Raw genomic sequence first — 19,147 nt, forward strand, 5'->3', positions numbered from 1 at the left:
ATACGCCTCTCAAATAATCCAACTCCCCGCAAAAAATAATCCACTGGACATTGAAGAGATTATATCATTTTTTAAATACAACTCTTTAAAAAAATTAGGGTGGAGATTTTTTTTTTTTTTTGGGGGGGGAGGATAGATTTGTTTGTTTTTTGTGTTAGAATTCAGAATATGGGCCTATGTCCTTGTTCACATCAAAATACTATTTCATATGGCACTAAACAATCCCTTTGAAAAATGGGATTGTGGAAATCTGTGTAAATTAAGAAAAGTTGGATGGTGACCTAGAACTCTGACGATGCCAACCAGGGCAACATTATAACCGGTTAAAGGTTGCCTAGGCTGAACCAGGCTTGTAAAGGGTCACAGAACCGGAAGTACAGTAAAAACACAAGCAATCAGGAGTATTCCATATAATTCTGGACTCTCCTACTGTGGGTTAATTCCCATTCATAACTATAGGCTGTGTTACATTTCCTGTTGTCTACTGTGCCTGGCGTTTTGGATCGGTCCCTTTAGGAAATCTTCAGTCGGGCCTGTTTAGGGCAGGTAGCAATGATAGTTCAGAGCGTGGTCCGGTGTAGCCTACTTTTTTCTTTAACAACCAGACTCCTAAAATATGTGGACTAGAGTTTGTGTTCACACCGATTCAGGGGTCTTCACAGCCCCTTGTCAAAATGTGACCTCACTGTCAATACTTAAACGCCTTTAAATACCTATCCAAAACACAGGAAATGATGTCAGAGGCAACACTTGTTTGTATAACAGAAAATAAACAACAACATTCAAGTAATTCCATCATCATTAAAACAAAACAATACAAAAGCAAAACCACAGAACACATCCACCCAGTCGTACACTCAGGTAGAAAACAACAAAATAAAACTATAATAATAATACGAATAATAATACAAATAATAATAATAACAACAACAATGATAATTATAATCATAGCATTCCATGATGCCATTATTAGGAGTGAGGAACTTTCGAGGAGGTCAGAAACTGCCATGCTCGATAATGCCGATGATGATTTTCTGGGAGGGGTGTCTGGTGTGTGTGTGTGTGTGTCTCAGAACATCTGGTCACTAGTGATGGCTCAAGGAACAAAGGGGGAGTATCAGGTATTTCAACCCCAGCCCTCCCTACTTTCCAGTGCATGTCAACCATAGTCGGATCCAGGACTTGTGCCCTGCTGACATTGTACGAGGGTGTATAATCAGTGCCCAACATTTCTGCCCATGTTCAGGGAGTGTTTTAACCAAGGGGTGTTCAATCCTGGTCCTCAAGGTCCGCTGCCCCCCCCCCCCCACCTTTCCCCAGACCTCACTTGAACAACAACCCATACTCTAACAGTATCCACTACGGTAGGAAATTGCACATTCAACACTTCTCGTGCCATTTAAACAAAGAGTATATGCTCAAACATTAATGTAATGTAAACATGAATTTGGAAAATGTCCATAAATGTCATTCATTCATATTGCTTCGAATATGGCTCAGATGACTTCATTACTACTCTTTTGGATAAATATTACATCTCAATCACGCAGACTCAAACACACACACATCTAAAAGAACAAAAACACATACAGTACACAGTCTGCAGGAATGTACACTCTAGTCTGTGTTGGGTGTCGCTGTGTTCAGGAAGCGCTCTCTCTCTCTCTCTCCCTCTCTCCCTCTCTCCCTCTCTCCCTCTCTCCCTCTCTCCCTCTCTCCCTCTCTCCCCCTCTCCCTCTCCCTCTCCCTCTCCCTCTCCCTCTCCCTCTCCCTCTCCCTCTCCCTCTCCCGCTCCCGCTCCCGCTCCCGCTCCCGCTCCCGCTCCCTCTCCCTCTCCCTCTCCCTCTCCCTCTCTCTCTCTCTCTCTCTCTCTCTCTCTCTCTCTCTCTCTCTCTCTCTCTCTCTCTCTCTCTCTCTCTCTCTCTCTCTCTCTCTCTCTCTGTCACACACACGCATTGACGTACACACACATACACGTGCAATCCATATTCCCAGTGTTTGTGTGCAGGTGAGGAATGGAGTGGAGGGTGGGGGGGGGGATAAAAACAAGAGCTGGTGAGTGTGTGTGTGTGTGAAGGGTTAGACGGTGGTCGAGTAGTTGGGCTCCGTAGACTATCTATGTGTCCAGGCTTGCAGTGGTGTAAGACAGCATCAGTGGCATCTGATCAGTTCCAGAGCAGCAATAACAGTGAGGGCCTAGTGTCTAGAGGTGTGCAGGGGTCAGGAGAATCAGTCGGAATATTCTAGAAGTGCTGGATGAATAACATTTGACCCTTGCTTACGGTGCGGCCTCTTTGGCACGTGTCTGCACAAAGGCGTGGATAGACGTGGTTTCCCCCTCCCCCCCCCCACCCAAACCGCCACCATTGCACCACCACCCCCATCCTCCCAGCCCACCCAGCTTACAATCAGTCGTTCAACCTAACAAATAAATACAAAGTCAAAGAAATAAGAAACAGGATCAATAACAAAGTGAGAGGAACGTTCTCCATCGTGTCCACCATTCCACCGCGTGTCCCTCGTCTCTCCACGCGTCTGTCCGTTTGTCTGTCCGCCATGACGACAGAAACCACTCGCCGGACTCCCAACTGAGTCTCTCTCTCTCTCTCTCTTTCTCTCTTTCTCTCTTTCTCTCTCTCTCTCTTCTCTCTCTCTCTCTCTCTCTCTCTCTCTGTCTCTCTCTCTCTCTCTCTCTCTCTCTCTCTCTCTCTCTCTCTCTCTCTCTCTCTCTCTCTCTCTCTCTCTCTCTGTGTCTCTCTCTCTGTGTCTCTCTCTCTCTCTCTCTCTCTCTCTCTCTCTCTCTCTGTGTCTCGCTCTCTCTCTCTCTCTCTCTCTCTCTCTCTCTCTGTCAGACGGCGGTCTCCAGGTCTTCCTGGGCCAGAGTGGGGGTGTGCTGTCTGCTCTGCAGGTACGACACCAGTTCAGAGTCCCCCAACGACTGGGCCTGGTCCAGCGGTGTCTTACCCTAGGACACACACACACAGACACAAACACACATGTTTTTGCATGTGCATACAGAACAGTCATCCACAGACACACCCATGCAGGCCCGGCCAAACACACAAGGGGGGAGAACACACTTTCAGTTTGACTATACATGTTCGTCTTGTTCCTCAAATTTAAATGTTGTTTTTCTTCCTGATGAGTACGACTACCTTTTCCGATGTAACAAACTATTTGGGAAGTTCTTCTTTTGAACATAAAATGTATTACATTTAGTCATTTGGCAGACGCTCTTATCCAGAGCGACTTACAGTAAGTACAGGGACATTGCCCCCGAGGCAAGTAGGGTGAAGTGCCTTGCCCAAGGACACAACGTCATTTGGCTCAGCCAGGAATTGAACTGGCAATGCTGAGTATGATTTCATACTGTGTACGTGTGTGCTGGGTGTGTGTGTCTAACCTGGAAGTTGGTCTTGTTTAGGGTAGCTCCTGCCTCTACCAGAAGTCGACACACACCATGCTGCTTCTCTGAGGTGGCTTTGTGCAACGCGGTGTCACCTCTGAAACACACACACACCATCACACTTCAGTGGCCGTTTCCTGTAAGTGTCACGCTTAATCACAGGCCCGACTGACACCCCTACCTTTCCCTGTCGGTTAAATCCAGCACCAGCTTTGAACCTAGGCGACAAAAAACAAACGAGTGAATTGCACACACACGTGCAAAGACGCTTGCCGCCCGCCCGCCCACCCACAAACACACACAGTCATACTTGGCATGAATCAGCAGATGTAAGGTGCACACACACACACACAGTCTGTGCTCACCGTGCTCCAGTATGAAGCTGACCACCCCCATGTGACCACGGTGGGAGGCTAGATGTAAGGGTGAACACCCCTGAGGATCCCTCACCAGCAGACTGACGCCTCGACCCAAGCAGCCAGACAACTGAAGGCGCGCACGTGTGTGTGTGTGTGTGTGTGTGTGTGTGTGTGTGTGTGTGTGTGTGTGTGTGAAAGAGACAGAGAGTGTGAAAGATGGAAGGAAAGAGTCAAACAAAGAAAGAGAAAAAAGAATGTTTTTGTTACAGCGCGTCATGTTTAGTGGGCCACATTACTGTAAATCAGAGCAGGGCGCAGCCCTCTGCTCTTTGATCCTGACTCATTCCTGATTCACACCGCCGGCCTGAAGCCTTGATATTCTGACACGGATACGGGAATGTCTGTAGGCCCCAACTACGTCTACACGTCTTTACATTTTGAAATCCGTCTGGAGGTTTCAAATGCCTTTTCTAATATCTTTGTCCACCTACTAAATCCGTTTTGAGTCATTAAAATTGCGCTTAGTCACTTCAAATTGCCATCATGCACAAGACCAATGATCATACAGGAGGTGCCATGTGACTTTCCACTGTGTGTGTGTGAGAGAGGCGTGTGTGTGTGTGAGGCATGTGTGTGTGTCTTTTACCGTAGGTAAATCCCCAGAAGAAGCAGCATTCAGCAAGGCTGTGGAACAGAAGGACGTCGCCTTAAATTAACGTTCCTGAAGTTCTGGATCAGTGAGGTATTTCCACATTCCACATTTTTTTGAACGAGCTATCCTATACATATCCACGGAATGTTCTACGACGGACATCTTATGAACCATGACTCCCAGATTCAACAGTCTGAACTTGCTGTGACCTTACCTTGCTCCTCAGTTGTGAGAGTCACTCTGCAAGGGTGGGGATAAACAGACGGGATAAACAACAACATCCACAACATGACGTGTATTGCTCCTGTTACTGTGTGTGTGTGTGTGTGTCTGTGTGTGGGTGCGTCCCTCTCCCTCACCCCGAGCTGGGCTCGACCACCAGGTCAGGCATGCCTGCAGTGCCCTGGCCGACCAGCGGGCACTCGTGGTCCAGGATGAACACCTCATCCTGACAGATCTCCGTCACAAAGTGGAGATGCTCCTGGAGAGAGAGAGAGGGACAGAAGGAGAGACAGAGACGTGGAATGAAACGCATCGAAACTCTCGAGGGGAAGGGTCACGTATTCCCTTCTAACACTAGTTTCTTTATCGATGGCGCATTTGCATAAATATGTGGATCTCCGTTTTGGTTGTAGTTTGTGTGAATGTCGGTGAATTGTTTTGTCATTGTTCCTCCTGCTGAGCTTGAGCAGGTCTCTCTTGAAAAAGAGATTCCTCTCAGTGAGAACACCCAAACGGTTGAAACAAATATTTTAAATTCTTAAAAGTTCTTAGGGGGCGAAACAGGCCTCTTAGCCTCACCCAGGTCTTATGAAGACAGCCTGCTTACCTGAGCCTTGTCAATGCGATAGAAGCGGTCTGCCGATGTCGCTGAGAGAGACGGAGAGAGAAGAAGCCCAAAAAAGCAACTTTTCAAAATTGTCGTTCACGAGCACATTGCAAAGAAATAGCAGATCGTCCATCGCCAACCAATAGGATATCTCGTCGACGTCACGCCCAGAGCCAGTGTTACTGTGTGGTCGCGGCACAGTGCGTGTGTGGGGGGGAGTGGAGGCACACATTCCACCACAGTGGGAGTGCCAGGGTGTGCTAGGTTACTTACAGTCCAGGAAACTCCAGTTGGGGGAAAGTCTGCTGGCTGAGCTGGTCCTGGGAACGCCTCTGTACTCATCCTGGGGGGAGAGATAGAGAGAAATAGAGAGAGATAGAGAGGGGGGGGGGGGCAGAGAGGAGGGAGAGTAAGAGAGGAGAGAGACCGAGGAAGTGAGGGGTCGAGGAAAGTATAGAAAGAGAGGGTGAGAGAGGAAGAGACAGAGACACGGTTACCCAAAATGGGCAGAAGAAAACGTGGGGGAACATTCTGGAAGACCTCCAAATGGAAAATGACCTGGTAGTGCACTCTGTGGCCAGCAGAGGGCGCCTGGTGAAGATCCTGTCAGGGAGGAGAGAGGCGAGTTTCAGGAAAAGCCACTGTATGAACAGAACGATGGACTCTCCCACATGTTCGAGCATGCTTCTCACCTCCTGGAGTCTGTCTATGTAGAGTCTGCAGGTCTCCAGGTCGCAGTCTCCCCGCACCAGCACGATGCCCACTGGGATGGCTGCGAACGCACACACACACACACACACACACATGAGCACATGCATCGGGGCACACAGATACTTCACACACATACACACGCATGCATATATGCATCTGTGCGAGAGAAAAAAAGCACACCCGCGCATCAACACACACTGTGATTTTGCCATCTTAAAATGTAAATGGGCGGTCGAATCTGTCCGAAGCGTAATCGTGTTGGCTGTGGCTCTCTGTGGTACAATACACACAAACACACACACACACAGTTTGTTTATCACGCCCACATCGGTGTTTACTAACCAATAACAGTAACTAATAATACACCTTGCCGTTAAAAGGAGCATACAAGGGGTTGTACTATTCTCGAGTTAAACACACGCACACGCACACGTACACACACACACGCACACACGCACACACACACACACGCACAGACTTACAGATGTCTCGTAGGCGCTCCTTGTCGTACTGCAGCCTGTCGTACTCCTGCAGACTGATACGGTTCACCCTCAAACGCAGACGATCAGGAACGGCATGAGGGCTGCGACACACACACACACACACACACACACAGATGTACACACACACACACACACACAGATGTACACACACATACACACACGCACACACACACACGCATGCATGTACAAACACGCATACGCACATATTTTGATTCCAATGTGTGTATAAGGTAGCCTCTCTGTGCCAGGTGTGTGTTCAGTGTGTGTGAACTGTGTCCAGGGAAGGGGAAGGGGGGCTTCACAGAGACACCAGCAGAGCCAGCCACACACACAGGTTAGAAGGACTGAGCATGCAGACAGAGCCAAACAAACACGCCGACACACACACACACGCACTCACACACACGCACACACACAACTTCCGTCTCTCCCTGACACGCACACGCAAATGCACACACGGAGCGTCCACAGGACTTCCACACGCACGCTGTATGTGACGAATTGATCATTTGTCTTCATGTTTCCAGCCCTGTCACTCAAACACGCACGCACCCACACACAGGAGGGTACTTACACAGAGAAGGAGTCGGGGGGAGCAGAGAGGCGGCGCAGGTCGGCTGCACACACCTTCTGTATACTGCAGACGGCACGCACGCACACACACGCCGCACGAAGAGGAGGATGCACACAGCAGGGGGGAGAGAGGGAGAGAGAGAGAGAGAGAGAGTGAGAGAGAGAGAGAGAGTGAGAGTGAGAGAGAGAGAGAGAAAGAGAGAGAGAGAGAGAGAGAGAGAGTGTGAGAGAGAGAGAGTGTGAGAGAGAGAGAGAGAGAGTGTGAGAGAGAGAGAGAGTGAGAGAGAGAGAGAGAGAGAGAGAGAGAGAGAGAGAGAGACAGGGGACATTGAGGAAAGAGAAGAGAATGAGAGGGAGAAGGAGGAGGAGGAGGAGGAGGAGGAAGAACGATGAAGACATTAGGGAGAAGGAGAGATGGATGTGAGGGGGGGGGGCGATGAGGGGAGAGGGGGAACGGACGAGATGAAGAGATGAGAGAGAAGGGGGAAGGAGGAGAGGAGAAAGTCACACGGAGAAAGCCCAGAAGTAGTAAGTGGACAAACGGACAGCCTTCAGTAGCCCTGCAGAGCACTGGTGCAGCAGGCACACACACGATAGTTACTGTAGCTTAGTTAGAACACACACGCTCACACACACACGATAGTTACTGTAGCTGAGTTAGAGGACACACACACACAGTCTAGTAACTGCAGGAAAATTAGAAGACACACACACACACTAGCATTGATAGACAGGGTCAACAGTTCTGCAGGGGTACGGGACCAGGAAGTAACACGATGGGTCAAAGGTCAAACCATAGAATAAGCATTCATCTTCTATGGACCAGAGACACACGTGCGTACATGACAGTGGCCCGTGGACACCACGTATGAGATTGTGTGTGTGTGTGTGTGTGTGGAGGGGGTGTTTGTGTGTGTATTTGTGCTAGGGGGGTTTGTGCGCCTGGGTTTGTCTGAAAAAAAGAGTGCATGCTGTATGACTCACCAACGAGACAGCTTAGGTCTCGTACAACCTGCCAATGTGTGTGCGTCTGTGTGAGTGCGTGTGTGTGTGTGAGTGTGTGTGCTGCATGACTCACCGATTGGCCCTGAGGTCTCTTACCAAACAAGCCTACTTCCAGCTCAGAGTGAGTATGTGTGTCTGTGTGTGTACTCTAACTCATTCATGGATGAGGGTCAACAGGGTTCACCTAATGTTATAGAATGCATGTGTATGTCAATCTCTGTAATAAATCTGTGTGTGTGTGTGTGTGTGTGACTCAGATATGGGATAAGGAGAGGTCTCGCCTCCTCAAGTTACGACGGCCATGAATGCAAAGTCCGTGCCCGTGTGTGTGTCCGTGTGTGTGTGTGTGTGCGTGTGTGCGTGCGTGTGTGCGTGCGACTCACTCGTTGAGCAGAGGAACCGAGGTGCGCCTCTTGCTCTTCTGTACCATGTTGGCCTGGTTACGCAGCGAGATGCGGAGGGTGGAGGGGGCCAGGCGACAGGGTTCGCCATCCACCTGCACACACACACACACACACACACACACACACACACACACACACACACACACACACACATGTATCAACAGAGGCTGATCTTGAGGTAGGCTGGTCCTACTGTGTGTGTCTGTTTGTGAGCTGTGTCTCACCTGTATAGGTACCGTCTTGAAGGTGGTCAGCACCACCTCTCGACACTGGTGCAGTCTCTCCCCATGGCCTCCGACCTGCAGCGCCGCCTAGAGCACGGGAGGAGGAACGCCGTGCAGGCTGAATTCATCGAGTACTTCACCCTATCGCTTGGTTTTGGATCTGTCTCTTTCTTTCCCCGTGTGTCTCTCTCTCTCTGGCGCACACACTCACACACACACTCACACAGACACACAAACACTCACCAGGGAAGCCATGGTAAAGCCGATGACCTCGATGCAGCCGTCGTCATGGCGCTGGGGTTCAAAGTCACGGTGATCACCTGTGTTCCCCCAGGGCATAGTGCCCGCACAGTACCTGCACACGCACACACACACACACACACACACTCAGTCATTCCATGTGTCCGTAGGTTCCTCGACAGTGGGAGCCAGTCAGCCAAACAGACCCACCTGGGGATGTTTAGGAACACAATGCACTGGAACTTCAGATCCTGGATCCTAGGAGTCAGATCTGTCCCATCACACTGAGAGAGAGAGAGAGAGAGAGAGAGAGAGGGGGGGGGGGGAGAGAGGGAGAGAGAGGGGGGGGGAAGATATTTTGACTTTAAAGACACCTTTATTGGGCAGTCAAAACAGCCATGTTTTCCTTTACTTACTCTTATTCAAACAAAGCCCATTCAATTTAAATAAAAATTTCCAAACAAACCTAAACAACGAAACAAAAGAACTCTGTTTGTTACGTTTGGTGATGTGCTGCGGTTGCTTGCGTGGTACTTTCACTGAGGACCGCTTTGGCAACATTGTTCAGCGTTCAACATTCATGCCAATAAAGCATTTGGAATTGAATTGAGAGAGTGGTTAATAGAGTCCCAGTGGTAGTGAGAGACCAGCACTTCCTGAGGAAGTACACTCGATGACAGGCCTGTCACTCCCCTCCTCCTTACTCCCAGCCTGGCTGGTGTGTGTGTGTCTGTCTGTGTGCCCAACAGCCTCACCACTACTCGGACGTGCTTGGACAAGTCCCTGGAGCTCCTCTGAAGGAAGTCGGAGAAGGCAGCCTGCAGAGAGAGAGACACACACACACACACACACAACCAGTCACACTGAGTCACAGCTGATTACATGAGCCCCAATCTCTTTCTCGCCATCCCTCCCCTCCTTCCTCTTTCTGTGTCCCTCTCCCCCTTTTCCTTCCCCCGTCTCCCTCCCTCCCGCTCTTTCTCCAGTCGTGTCACGGCCTGTCTCCACTCACCCCTGCATAAAACATCTTGTTGCGAAAGCGACTGTTGAATTTCTCTGGGTTGGCCTCTGTACAAGAGAGGAACACACACACACAGTCACACCCACAGGCAGTCAACCGTTGATCCTGAAGAAGTTCTTTACTCACAACTTTTAAGTGAACATTCACATTGAGTCATTTAGCAGACGCTCTTATCCAGAACGACTTACAGTAAGTACAGGGACTTTCCCCCCGAGGCAAGTAGGGTGAAGTGCCTTGCCCAAAGACACAACATCATTTGTTGACTACAAAGTTGACTACACGACAAATCTATAGAAAAGGTGGGCAGAGTAGAGCAGAGCAGAACAGAGTAGAGTAGAGTAGAGTAGAGCAGAGCAGAGTAGAGCAGAACAGAGTAGAGTAGAGTAGAGTAGAGTAGAGTAGAGTAGAGTAGAGTAGAGTAGAGTAGAGTAGAGTAGAGTAGAGCAGAGCAGAGTAGAGTAGAATAGAGCAGAGCAGCGTAGAACAGAGCAGAGCATGAAGAGTTGAGTAGAGTAGAGTAGAGTAGAGTAGAGCAGAGCAGAGCAGAGCAGAGTACAGCAGAGCAGAGTAGAGCAGAGCAGAGCAGAGCAGAGTAGAGCAGAGTAGAGGATAAAGAGTTGAGTAGAGTACAGCAGAGTAGAGCAGAGCAGAGCAGAGCAGAGTAGAGCAGAGTAGAGGATAAAGAGTTGAGTAGAGTACAGCAGAGCAGAGCAAAGACCAGTAGAATGCGTGAAGAGTTTCTCACCTCTGGACTCGTGGAACTCGAGCGTGACGTGAGCGTCAAAGCCCAGGCTGAAGTAGTTGTTGAACACGTTCAAGGGGAGCTGGAAACACACACACACACACACCGACAGACACGCACAAACACACACACGTTTCAACTCAACAGGCTCAACGAGTCATCTGGTGCTCGTGGTCTGGTGAAACACATACAGTGCATCCCCTCCTCGGCCCTGACCCCTGACCCCTGAGCCCTGACCCCTGAGCCCTGACCTTCTGGGTGCCCTCCTCAGGCTGGGCGGAGCTCCTCTCCACCAGCAGGTTCCAGCGGTCCAGCTGCACCACCGAGCCGTCCTCCACATGACACAGCACCTTGGAGACCGGCTCGTCTGTGTAGCCCTGGGGGGTGGGGGGGGGGGGGTTGGGGGGGGAGGGGGTGGGGGGGGGAGAGAGCGGGAAGGGGGAAAAGGTCAACGGAGGAGAGAAAGCCTCATTTCCTCCGTCTCTTCCTGTCGCCATCTCCGCCCCGCCTCGTCTCTCGTCTCTGCTGTGTCACTCGCTTCGAAGACCAAAGGGGCTCATTTCCAACTGCCTTTCATCAACGGGATGACAGAAATGAATGACTGTCTTTGCCGTGCCAATAATAGCCTTTAAAGAGAGCGAGAGAGACACAGGATATGACACACAACCGAGGAGAGCAGTGAGGTCAGCACATCAGCTCTCGAACAACACTCCACCACATTCAGCACAGACGAGTGACAGCAAAAAAAGCGGAACACACACGAACACACAGTAAAAAGCTTTTGGAGAAACCCATTGCCACGCCACTTAATCACTTATTATGATGACGGCACTGTGGAAAGACTGAACTGACATTTTCCACACTAAAGAGCCCAACACACAATCAAGAGCTCGCATTGCTGCCTCAAGTACGACTTCTGAATTAGCATTAAGTACTTCCTTTTCTTAAGTACATCTTCTCTGTCTTCCAAGTTCCTTCCCCCACTATTTCTCAATCTTCGTGTGCGTGAACATGATTTCCATGTGAGTTTGAGGTTGTTGTCTTGAATGTGATCGTCCCCAAGAATCCCCCTCATCCCTGTGCCCTTGTTGACCCCTAACACGCCTCTCTCTCTCTCTGCATCCGTGCTTCTCTCTCTCTCCCTCCGTCTCTCTCTTACCACCCTTCCACCCCCTCAGACAACACCCCTTCACTGGTCTCTCTGTCTCTCTGTCTCTCTCTCTCTCTGTCTCTCTCTCTCTCTGTCTCTCTCTCTCTCTGTCTCTCTCTCTCTCTGTCTCTCTCTCTCTCTCTCTCTCTCTCTCTCTCTCTCTCTCTCTCTCCTTCCATCAATCGGTGCTCTGAAGCACCATAGGGGGGGGTTCCCGGTGAGGTGCCCCACATTTACAGTCATCCTACTCATTAGGGCACACGCTAATTAGCCTGAAGGACGGGCGGTTCTGAACCAACGCCCCCCCCCCCACACAAACACACACACACCCCACAGGCCTTCTGACTCAGGGAACGGGAGGTTGAGAGAGGGTGTCGACACTGCGGCGAGCGCGAACGGCCCGCTGATAGTAGCGCGCAGCGCGGGGCACCGCGGGGATGCTCGCACACGCACAACGGAGCTCTCACCCTGCTCCCTCACACACACACACACACACACACACACACTGTGACAGGTGCATCCAGAGAGAGGGGGGGGGTGGTGGTGGGGGGGGAGCACGCACACTCGAGCTCTGTGAAAGAGAGAGAGAAAGGCCACACATGACAGAGAGGAGAGGAGGAAACTGCCCTGTCATAGATTACGCTAATGAGCGCTCTGATTGATTCACAGGCATTGTGCTACATCTGGACAGTCAGGGGCTGGCAGCGTCGGTCTGAATACAAAGCCCGCTGGCCCCTGTAAGCCACGGAAAACTTCATCTCCGGGCGCCAGAATTTTCTCTCTCTCTGTCTCAAAAAGTCTGATTTGTGATATTCCTTCAAATGCTGTATGAAATCACCCACGTTCCCCCCCCCCCCCCCCAAAAAAAAAAGTCCAAACAATTACAGCCTAGTTAGAAAACCAAGCGCTTTAGGTGACGTTTCGTAATGTACCCGTTCGTTGTCATTTCAAACCTTTTAAAATACCAAATGGAGCAATTACAGAAAAGACTTTTGAAAACAAGTTGCCAGGCGACATGGCTGATGGCCAGTGAGTCATCATTTCACAGTCGACACGGAAAAAGTGCATAACGCTGTAGGAAAAGTTAACTTCAAATGAAAGAAATGTCGCTGTCTCATCAGAGATAAGTAACCGACAGAGATAACTCGTCATTCTCTGAAACTCAACTTCATCCTTTCTATGTTGTGTCATGCTATCCAATTTTCGATGAGTCCGTTCTGTTCAATTCTGTCGTATTCTATTGCGCTCTATACTGTCGGAGGTTACCAGAGCAGAGATAACTCACCCCGCCCCAGTTGAGCGTCCTTGCGAGGTCATTTCCTGTCCCCAGAGGAAGTACAGCCACGGGAGGCTGAGGATTCATCTGCAGCTCATCCAGAGCAGACAGGATCCAGCCCACCTAAGGAGAGAGAGTGAGAGTGAGTGAGGGTGAGGGTGAGAGAGACAGAGACGGAGACAGAAACAGAGAGAGAGAGAGAAACAGGGCAATAGTTGCCATTCTCCATATTCTACAGCAGGGGGAGCTGTATTCAAGTAGTGTTTGACAAAGTATCACCACTGTGTGCTTTTCAATGCATATTTTAAATGACATGAGTACAGTGTGTGTGTGTGTGTGTGTGTGTGCGTGTCAGTAGCAGTAGCTCACCGTCCCATCTCCTCCACAGGCCAGGATACGCAGGTTTGGCACTTTTCTGTATAACTCCAAGCTGACACACATGACACACATGTTTTTAAATGGTGGATTAGTTGTGGACATTCTACATTGTTGGGTGTAAGGCGGAGAAGATAGTGTGTCGTGTTTAGGGTGTAGGAGATGGGGTAGGGTGTAGGAGATGGAGTGTACGGTGTAGGAGATAAAGAGTAGGGTGTAGGAAATAGAGAGTAGGGTGTAGGAGATAGAGTGTAGGGTGTAGGAGATAGAGAGTAGGGTGTAGGAGATAGAGAGTAGGGTGTAGGAGATAAAGAGTAGGGTGTAGGAGATATAGAGTAGGGTGTAGGAGATAGAGAGTAGGGTGTAGGAAATAGAGAGTAGGGTGTAGGAGATAGAGTGTAGGGTGTAGGAGATAAAGAGTAGGGTGTAGGAGATAGAGAGTAGGGTGTAGGAGATAGAGAGTAGGGTGTAGGGAGCAGGACTCACGCCTCTCGGAGCCCACCCTGGGAGAGGTCAAACACCTGCCGTGGGTTCAGGATCCACATGAACATCTGCAACACCTTGGTGCCCTGAGACACACACACACGCACACACACAGAGTTTTGTTGGACCCCTGTTTGCCTGTTCACATGGCCAGTCATCACGGTGGCGTGCGAGGGCTCCCAGTGGAACGTCCCTGACCTGGTTCCCTCCACTCTTGGGGTTGACGAACACCAACACGGGCTTCATGAGGGGGGAGGGGAGGGGCTTCAGTAGAAACGGACGCCATTTTGACTCCTGAGTGAAGATGCGGAGATGTTGGGGGGCCGAACACACCTACGCACACATACATCGAACCTGCGGAGGTTCTCTATTGCCTCGTGAATTCTTTGGGGGAAGAAAAACAATAAAAATGGTGTAGAGAGTCGATAGGCGCACACATGAAGGCGCACGCGCGCGCACACTCACGTCAGTGCCCTTCTTGCTGGTCCTCCTTTTGAACGACGTCCGTTTTTTCCTCCTCGTGGAATTCTTGAAGGAACTCTGCAGAGAAACGGAATGGTTGCCGGGGGCAACCGTGAGTCACGTGACCAGTAGCATGTTTGTCGAGTCCAGTGTTAGCAGGATGCTAATGAGCAGAGCGAGGGAGCATATGATCTGGTCCGTGATGTGTGTGACGGGGTGTGTGTGTGTGTCTGACAGTGACCAGTGAAGCAGTGTGTGGACCAGCACCATCCTAGAACAGTGTGGACACACACACACACACACACACTCACACTGCTGAGACAGGTTTCACATCACATCAGATGACTGGGCTGGTGGATTCAGGCACAGCCACACTCACACACAGGCTGACCCTGACACTGTTTTGACACATTCCTCCCCCCCCCCCCCCCCCTTTTAGAATCTTAAATTTAGAGTCAACGTTGCCACTTCTCATTAGTGTCACTGAACTCACAGTGAACTCACAACTTTGGAATAGTTCAGTGTGTGTGTGTGTGTGTGTGTGTGTGTGTGTGTGAGTGTGTGAGTGAGTGTGTGTGTGTACCTGGGGTTTCCTGACTTTGATGATCCAGGATGGAGGCACTATGACACCTGCGTGAGCCCCCAGAGAACAGGGCTCCTCGATCTGATGTAGCATGAAGCATGTCACCTTGTTATGGAACTGAGGAGGACAGGAGAGGAGAAGGAGAGGGGAGGTGAAGTAGAGGAGAGGAGAGGAGAGGAGAGGGGAAGGAGAGGAGCGGAAAGGAGAGGAGGACAGGAGAGGAGAGGAGAAGGACAGAAAGAAGAACGGAAGGAAGGCCATAAGTTAGAGTACAATGATATTTTGCTGAAGCAGAAATGGTTCGTTTGGAGGAAGAAAGAAACAAACAAGGTTCCACTCACAGCCTGTTTGCACCAAGAGCAGCTGATGGCGATGATTTCCTTACTGTGGAAGAACTTCTGCTGAAAACTCTACAGTAGAGACAGGTACTTGGTCAGACAGATGTGTGTATGTGTGTGCGTTCATGTATGTGTGTGTGTGTGTGTGCGCACATTACCTTTCCACACTGTCGGCACTTTCCTTCCTGGCGGCGCCGGTGAACCCAGTGATGCCTCAACATATTCTGAGGGAGAGAGAGAAAGGGAGAGAGAGAGGTATAGAGAGAGGGGAGAGAGAGAAGGATGGAGACGGAGGGAGAGAGAGAAAGGGAGAAAGAGAGATGGAGAGATAAAGAGGGAGGTTGAGAGGAAAAAGAGCGAGAGCGCGAGCAAGAGAAAGAGAGTCATAGCGTGATAGAAACAGCCCAGCGCACTCACAAACGCACACACGCACACAGACAGGCTTGACAGGAAGTGGCTTACATCTCGCAGACAGCGAGAGCCTCCCTCTCTGAAGGTGGGCTTACAGCGGAAGTTAATCTGGAGGAGAGGAGAGACAGACGGACGGACGGAGGGAGGGAGGGAGGGAGGGAGGGAGGGAGGGAGGGAGGGAGGGAAGGAAGGAGGGAGGGAGGGAGGGAGGGAGGGAGGGAGGGAGGGGAGGGAGGGAGGGAGGGAGGGAGGGAGGGAGGGAGGGAGGGAGGGAGGGAGGGAGGGAGGGAGGGAGGGAGGGAGGGAGGGAGGGAGGGAGAGGACGTGATGCAGATGTGGAAGGAGGGAGAGACAGAGAGGACGTGATGCAGAGGTGGAAGGAGGGAGAGGACGGTGAAGAGCAGAGAGGGAGAAAGAGACCGAAAGAGAGAGGGAGAAAGGATGGAGGGGGAGAAAGAGACGAACACGGAAAGAGAAAGGAAGGGAGAGAGATAGATTAAATGCTTGGTGTCTGGTTGCGAGGCTCCATAGATGATGGTTGTGTGCCTGAACCGACAGTTGAATACATCTCAGTAAAACTAGATTGGAGTGTGAAGGTACTACTATAGCTCTGTTCTCAACCTTGGCATCCAGGTGTACAAACTCGATATACTTTGTGCATGTGTGTCAGGAAGTGTGATTGTGTGTGTGTGTGTGTGATTGTGTGTGAGAGAGGATCCTACCTTGTCCAGCTGTTCGATACAGGCGGTATGAACGACGATCTTACACGCTGCACATTTCCTTCTGGGAGCCGACTTCTTAATGGAGAGCACACACACATCAGAAACAGTATTGAGACACACTCACACACAAACACACGTGCACACACACACACACCAGAGACAGTAATGAGACTCACTCACACACACACACACACACACACACCAGAGACAGTGATGAGACACACACTATCATATACAAACACACACATTGGGCCTCCATGTACAAAAATGCAAATTATGCAAAGAAGATTTTGTGCCGAAATCCTAATATCGGTTACTCACTCCACATGACCAAATCAAATAATTTGTCAGTCAGCTCACAAAAGAGAGAGACAGAGAGAAAGACAGGTAGAGAGGGAAAGAGAGCTAAAGAGAGAGGGGAAGAGAGAGGAAGAGGGAGGTAGAGAGAGAGGGGTAGAGAGAGGAAGAGGGAGGCAGAGAGAGAGGAGTAGAGAGAGGAGGAAAGAGGTAGAGAGAGGGGTAGAGAGAAGAAGGAGGTAGAGAGAGAGGGGTAGAGAGAGGAAGAAGGAGGTAGAGAGAGATGGGTAGAGAGAAGAAGGAGGTACAGAGAGAGGGGTAGAGAGAGGAAGAAGGAGGTAGAGAGAAATGGATAGAGAGGAAGAGGGAGGTAGAGAGAGACTGCTCCGAGCTTGCTCTCGTTAGCCTAGCCACACTAATCCAGCTGTCTTTTAGACAGGCCACATTAAAGGCAAGCATATCAAAGCTGCAGCACTGTGATAATAATAACACCCTCCGACCAGACCTTCTTTAGCCCCCCCCCCCCTCTCTCTCTCTATTTCTATCTTTCTGTCTCGCTCTTTCTCTCCTTGTCCTTTTCACTCTCTGTGACACTGCAGTAACATGCCTAAACATTACCCCTTATTATCAAGAGTGCTATTAGCATGGAACATCCAATCTCTCTCTCTCTCTCTCTCTCTCTCTCTCTCTCTCTCTCTCTCTCTCTCTCTCTCTCTCTCTCTCTCTCTCTCTCTCTCTCTCTCTCTCTCTCTCTCTCTCTCTCTCTCTCTCTCTCTCTCTCTCTCTCTCTCTCTCTCTCTCTCTCTCTCTCTCTCTCTCTCTCTCTCTCTCTCTCTCTCTCATTCTCATGTCTATCTCACATCTTCTAGCAATGCTTCCCTCGTGACCTGTTTTTCACCTCCCATGTCAACCCCCACCTCTCTTCTATCCTCACCCCCCCTCCCCGATTTCCCCCTCCCTCTCTTACCTCCTGCTCCACCTCTCCCAACCCACCATCCTCTCCATCCCTGCAGCCTGAGTCACTCCTCTCCTGCTGGCTCTCCTCAGCTCCTCTCCTCTTTCCTCGCTCTCCCTTCTACCATCCTCCCCTCCCCGTGGACTTTTGGCAGACAGGTGTACCCCTTCTCTGTTTTCCCCGTCGTCGTTCCTCCATCCCCCCCTCCCTCTCCCCTGCCCTGTTTTCCTGGAGGTCCTCGGCAAACTCTCCTCTCCTCCCGTACACTGTCCGCCCGCGGTTTCATCCCCCTGTTCGGTCCCTCCATCCCTCCCCTCCATCCCCACATCCCTCCCCTCCATCCCTCCCCTCCATCCCTCCCCTCCATCCCCACATCCCTCCCCTCCATCCCTCCCCTCCATCCCTCCCCTCCATCCCCACATCCCTCCCCTCCATCCCTCCCCTTCATCCCCACATCCCTCCCCTCCATCCCTCCCCTCCATCCCTCCCCTCCATCCCTCCCCTCCATCCCTCCCCTCCATCTCTCCCCTCCATCCCCAAATCCCTCCCCTCCATCCCTCCCCTCCATCTCTCCCCTCCATCCCCAAATCCCTCCCCTCCATCCCTCCCCTCCATCCCTCCTCTCCATCCCTCCCCTCCATCCCTCCCCTCCATCCCTCCCCTCCATCCCTCCCCTCCATCCCTCCCCTCCATCCCTCCCCTCCATCCCTCCCCTCCATCCTCCCCTCCACCCCTCCTATCCCTGTACTCACTGCGGTCTTCAGTAAACAGGTGTCCTCTCCCAGGTAGCACAGGTCCCCAGAGCAGCTGGTCTCCAGCCACAGGTGGTCCCCGTTCACTGCGCTTTCCTGTCCACACACACACCGTCACACACCGTCACACACACACACAGTCACACACAGTCACACACACACACAGTCACACACACACACAGTCACACACACCCACACACAAGCAAAATATATACACATAGGGATTTGAGAGTTCTGAAGCGGTGCTGCACTTGAAATGGTAAAAGGATGTCATTATCAGAGGTCAATCATAAATATAACAGCAAATAAACCCCCCCCCCCCACACACACACACATCACCCCGTTGACGGATTGCAATACAATATACAAACACCCAAACAACTACAAATTGATGTTGCTAACTAGCTATGAATGCTGTATTGTTTGTGGCTGTGTGCGTCGTGCCTTTATGTACAGGTGTGTAGGTGTACTGTCTGTGTGTGTACATGTTTGTGTGGGTGTCTATGTGTACTGCTATAGTGTGCAACAGTGTGTATGGGTGGGTGTGTGTGTGAGAGTGTGTACAGCGTGTGTGTGTGTGCACAGTGTGTGTGTACAGTGTGTGTGTGTGTGCACAGTGTGTGTACACTGTGTGTGTGTGTGTACACTGTGTGTGTGTACATGTGGAGCCTGAG

General features: G+C 50.7%; 1 protein-coding gene across 2 annotated transcripts in view; it reads right to left on the reverse strand.

Annotated features, from left to right (window-relative positions):
• Positions 1-2,657: 2,657 nt before the first annotated feature.
• The window catches only part of dgki (diacylglycerol kinase, iota), a 32,429-nt gene continuing 15,939 nt past the window's right edge, over positions 2,658-19,147 (reverse strand). The window contains exons 3-34 of one of the 2 annotated variants that reach the window (XM_084701831.1): positions 18,474-18,569; positions 16,470-16,544; positions 15,799-15,855; positions 15,495-15,560; positions 15,340-15,408; positions 14,999-15,115; positions 14,419-14,493; positions 14,152-14,247; positions 13,957-14,039; positions 13,465-13,525; positions 13,105-13,218; positions 10,921-11,046; positions 10,673-10,751; positions 9,919-9,974; positions 9,662-9,724; positions 9,117-9,190; positions 8,910-9,021; positions 8,667-8,753; positions 8,422-8,534; positions 7,035-7,097; positions 6,440-6,540; positions 5,939-6,018; positions 5,805-5,849; positions 5,520-5,589; positions 5,247-5,287; positions 4,777-4,898; positions 4,632-4,657; positions 4,412-4,449; positions 3,772-3,892; positions 3,588-3,624; positions 3,404-3,503; positions 2,658-2,965 (exon numbers count right to left, since the gene is read on the reverse strand). In XM_084701831.1, coding sequence (XP_084557957.1) covers positions 2,849-2,965; positions 3,404-3,503; positions 3,588-3,624; positions 3,772-3,892; positions 4,412-4,449; positions 4,632-4,657; positions 4,777-4,898; positions 5,247-5,287; positions 5,520-5,589; positions 5,805-5,849; positions 5,939-6,018; positions 6,440-6,540; positions 7,035-7,097; positions 8,422-8,534; positions 8,667-8,753; positions 8,910-9,021; positions 9,117-9,190; positions 9,662-9,724; positions 9,919-9,974; positions 10,673-10,751; positions 10,921-11,046; positions 13,105-13,218; positions 13,465-13,525; positions 13,957-14,039; positions 14,152-14,247; positions 14,419-14,493; positions 14,999-15,115; positions 15,340-15,408; positions 15,495-15,560; positions 15,799-15,855; positions 16,470-16,544; positions 18,474-18,569 — 2,580 coding nt within the window. In that variant the 3' untranslated portion in view covers positions 2,658-2,848. The remainder of the gene's footprint in view (positions 2,966-3,403; positions 3,504-3,587; positions 3,625-3,771; positions 3,893-4,411; positions 4,450-4,631; positions 4,658-4,776; positions 4,899-5,246; positions 5,288-5,519; positions 5,590-5,804; positions 5,850-5,938; positions 6,019-6,439; positions 6,541-7,034; positions 7,098-8,421; positions 8,535-8,666; positions 8,754-8,909; positions 9,022-9,116; positions 9,191-9,661; positions 9,725-9,918; positions 9,975-10,672; positions 10,752-10,920; positions 11,047-13,104; positions 13,219-13,464; positions 13,526-13,956; positions 14,040-14,151; positions 14,248-14,418; positions 14,494-14,998; positions 15,116-15,339; positions 15,409-15,494; positions 15,561-15,798; positions 15,856-16,469; positions 16,545-18,473; positions 18,570-19,147) is intronic. The other variant, XM_084701832.1, reaches the window with a different exon arrangement.

This window comes from Hypomesus nipponensis, chromosome 7 (genome assembly GCF_054491055.1).
Source record: "Hypomesus nipponensis isolate SF chromosome 7, ASM5449105v1, whole genome shotgun sequence".
Classification (NCBI taxonomy): domain Eukaryota; kingdom Metazoa; phylum Chordata; class Actinopteri; order Osmeriformes; family Osmeridae; genus Hypomesus; species Hypomesus nipponensis.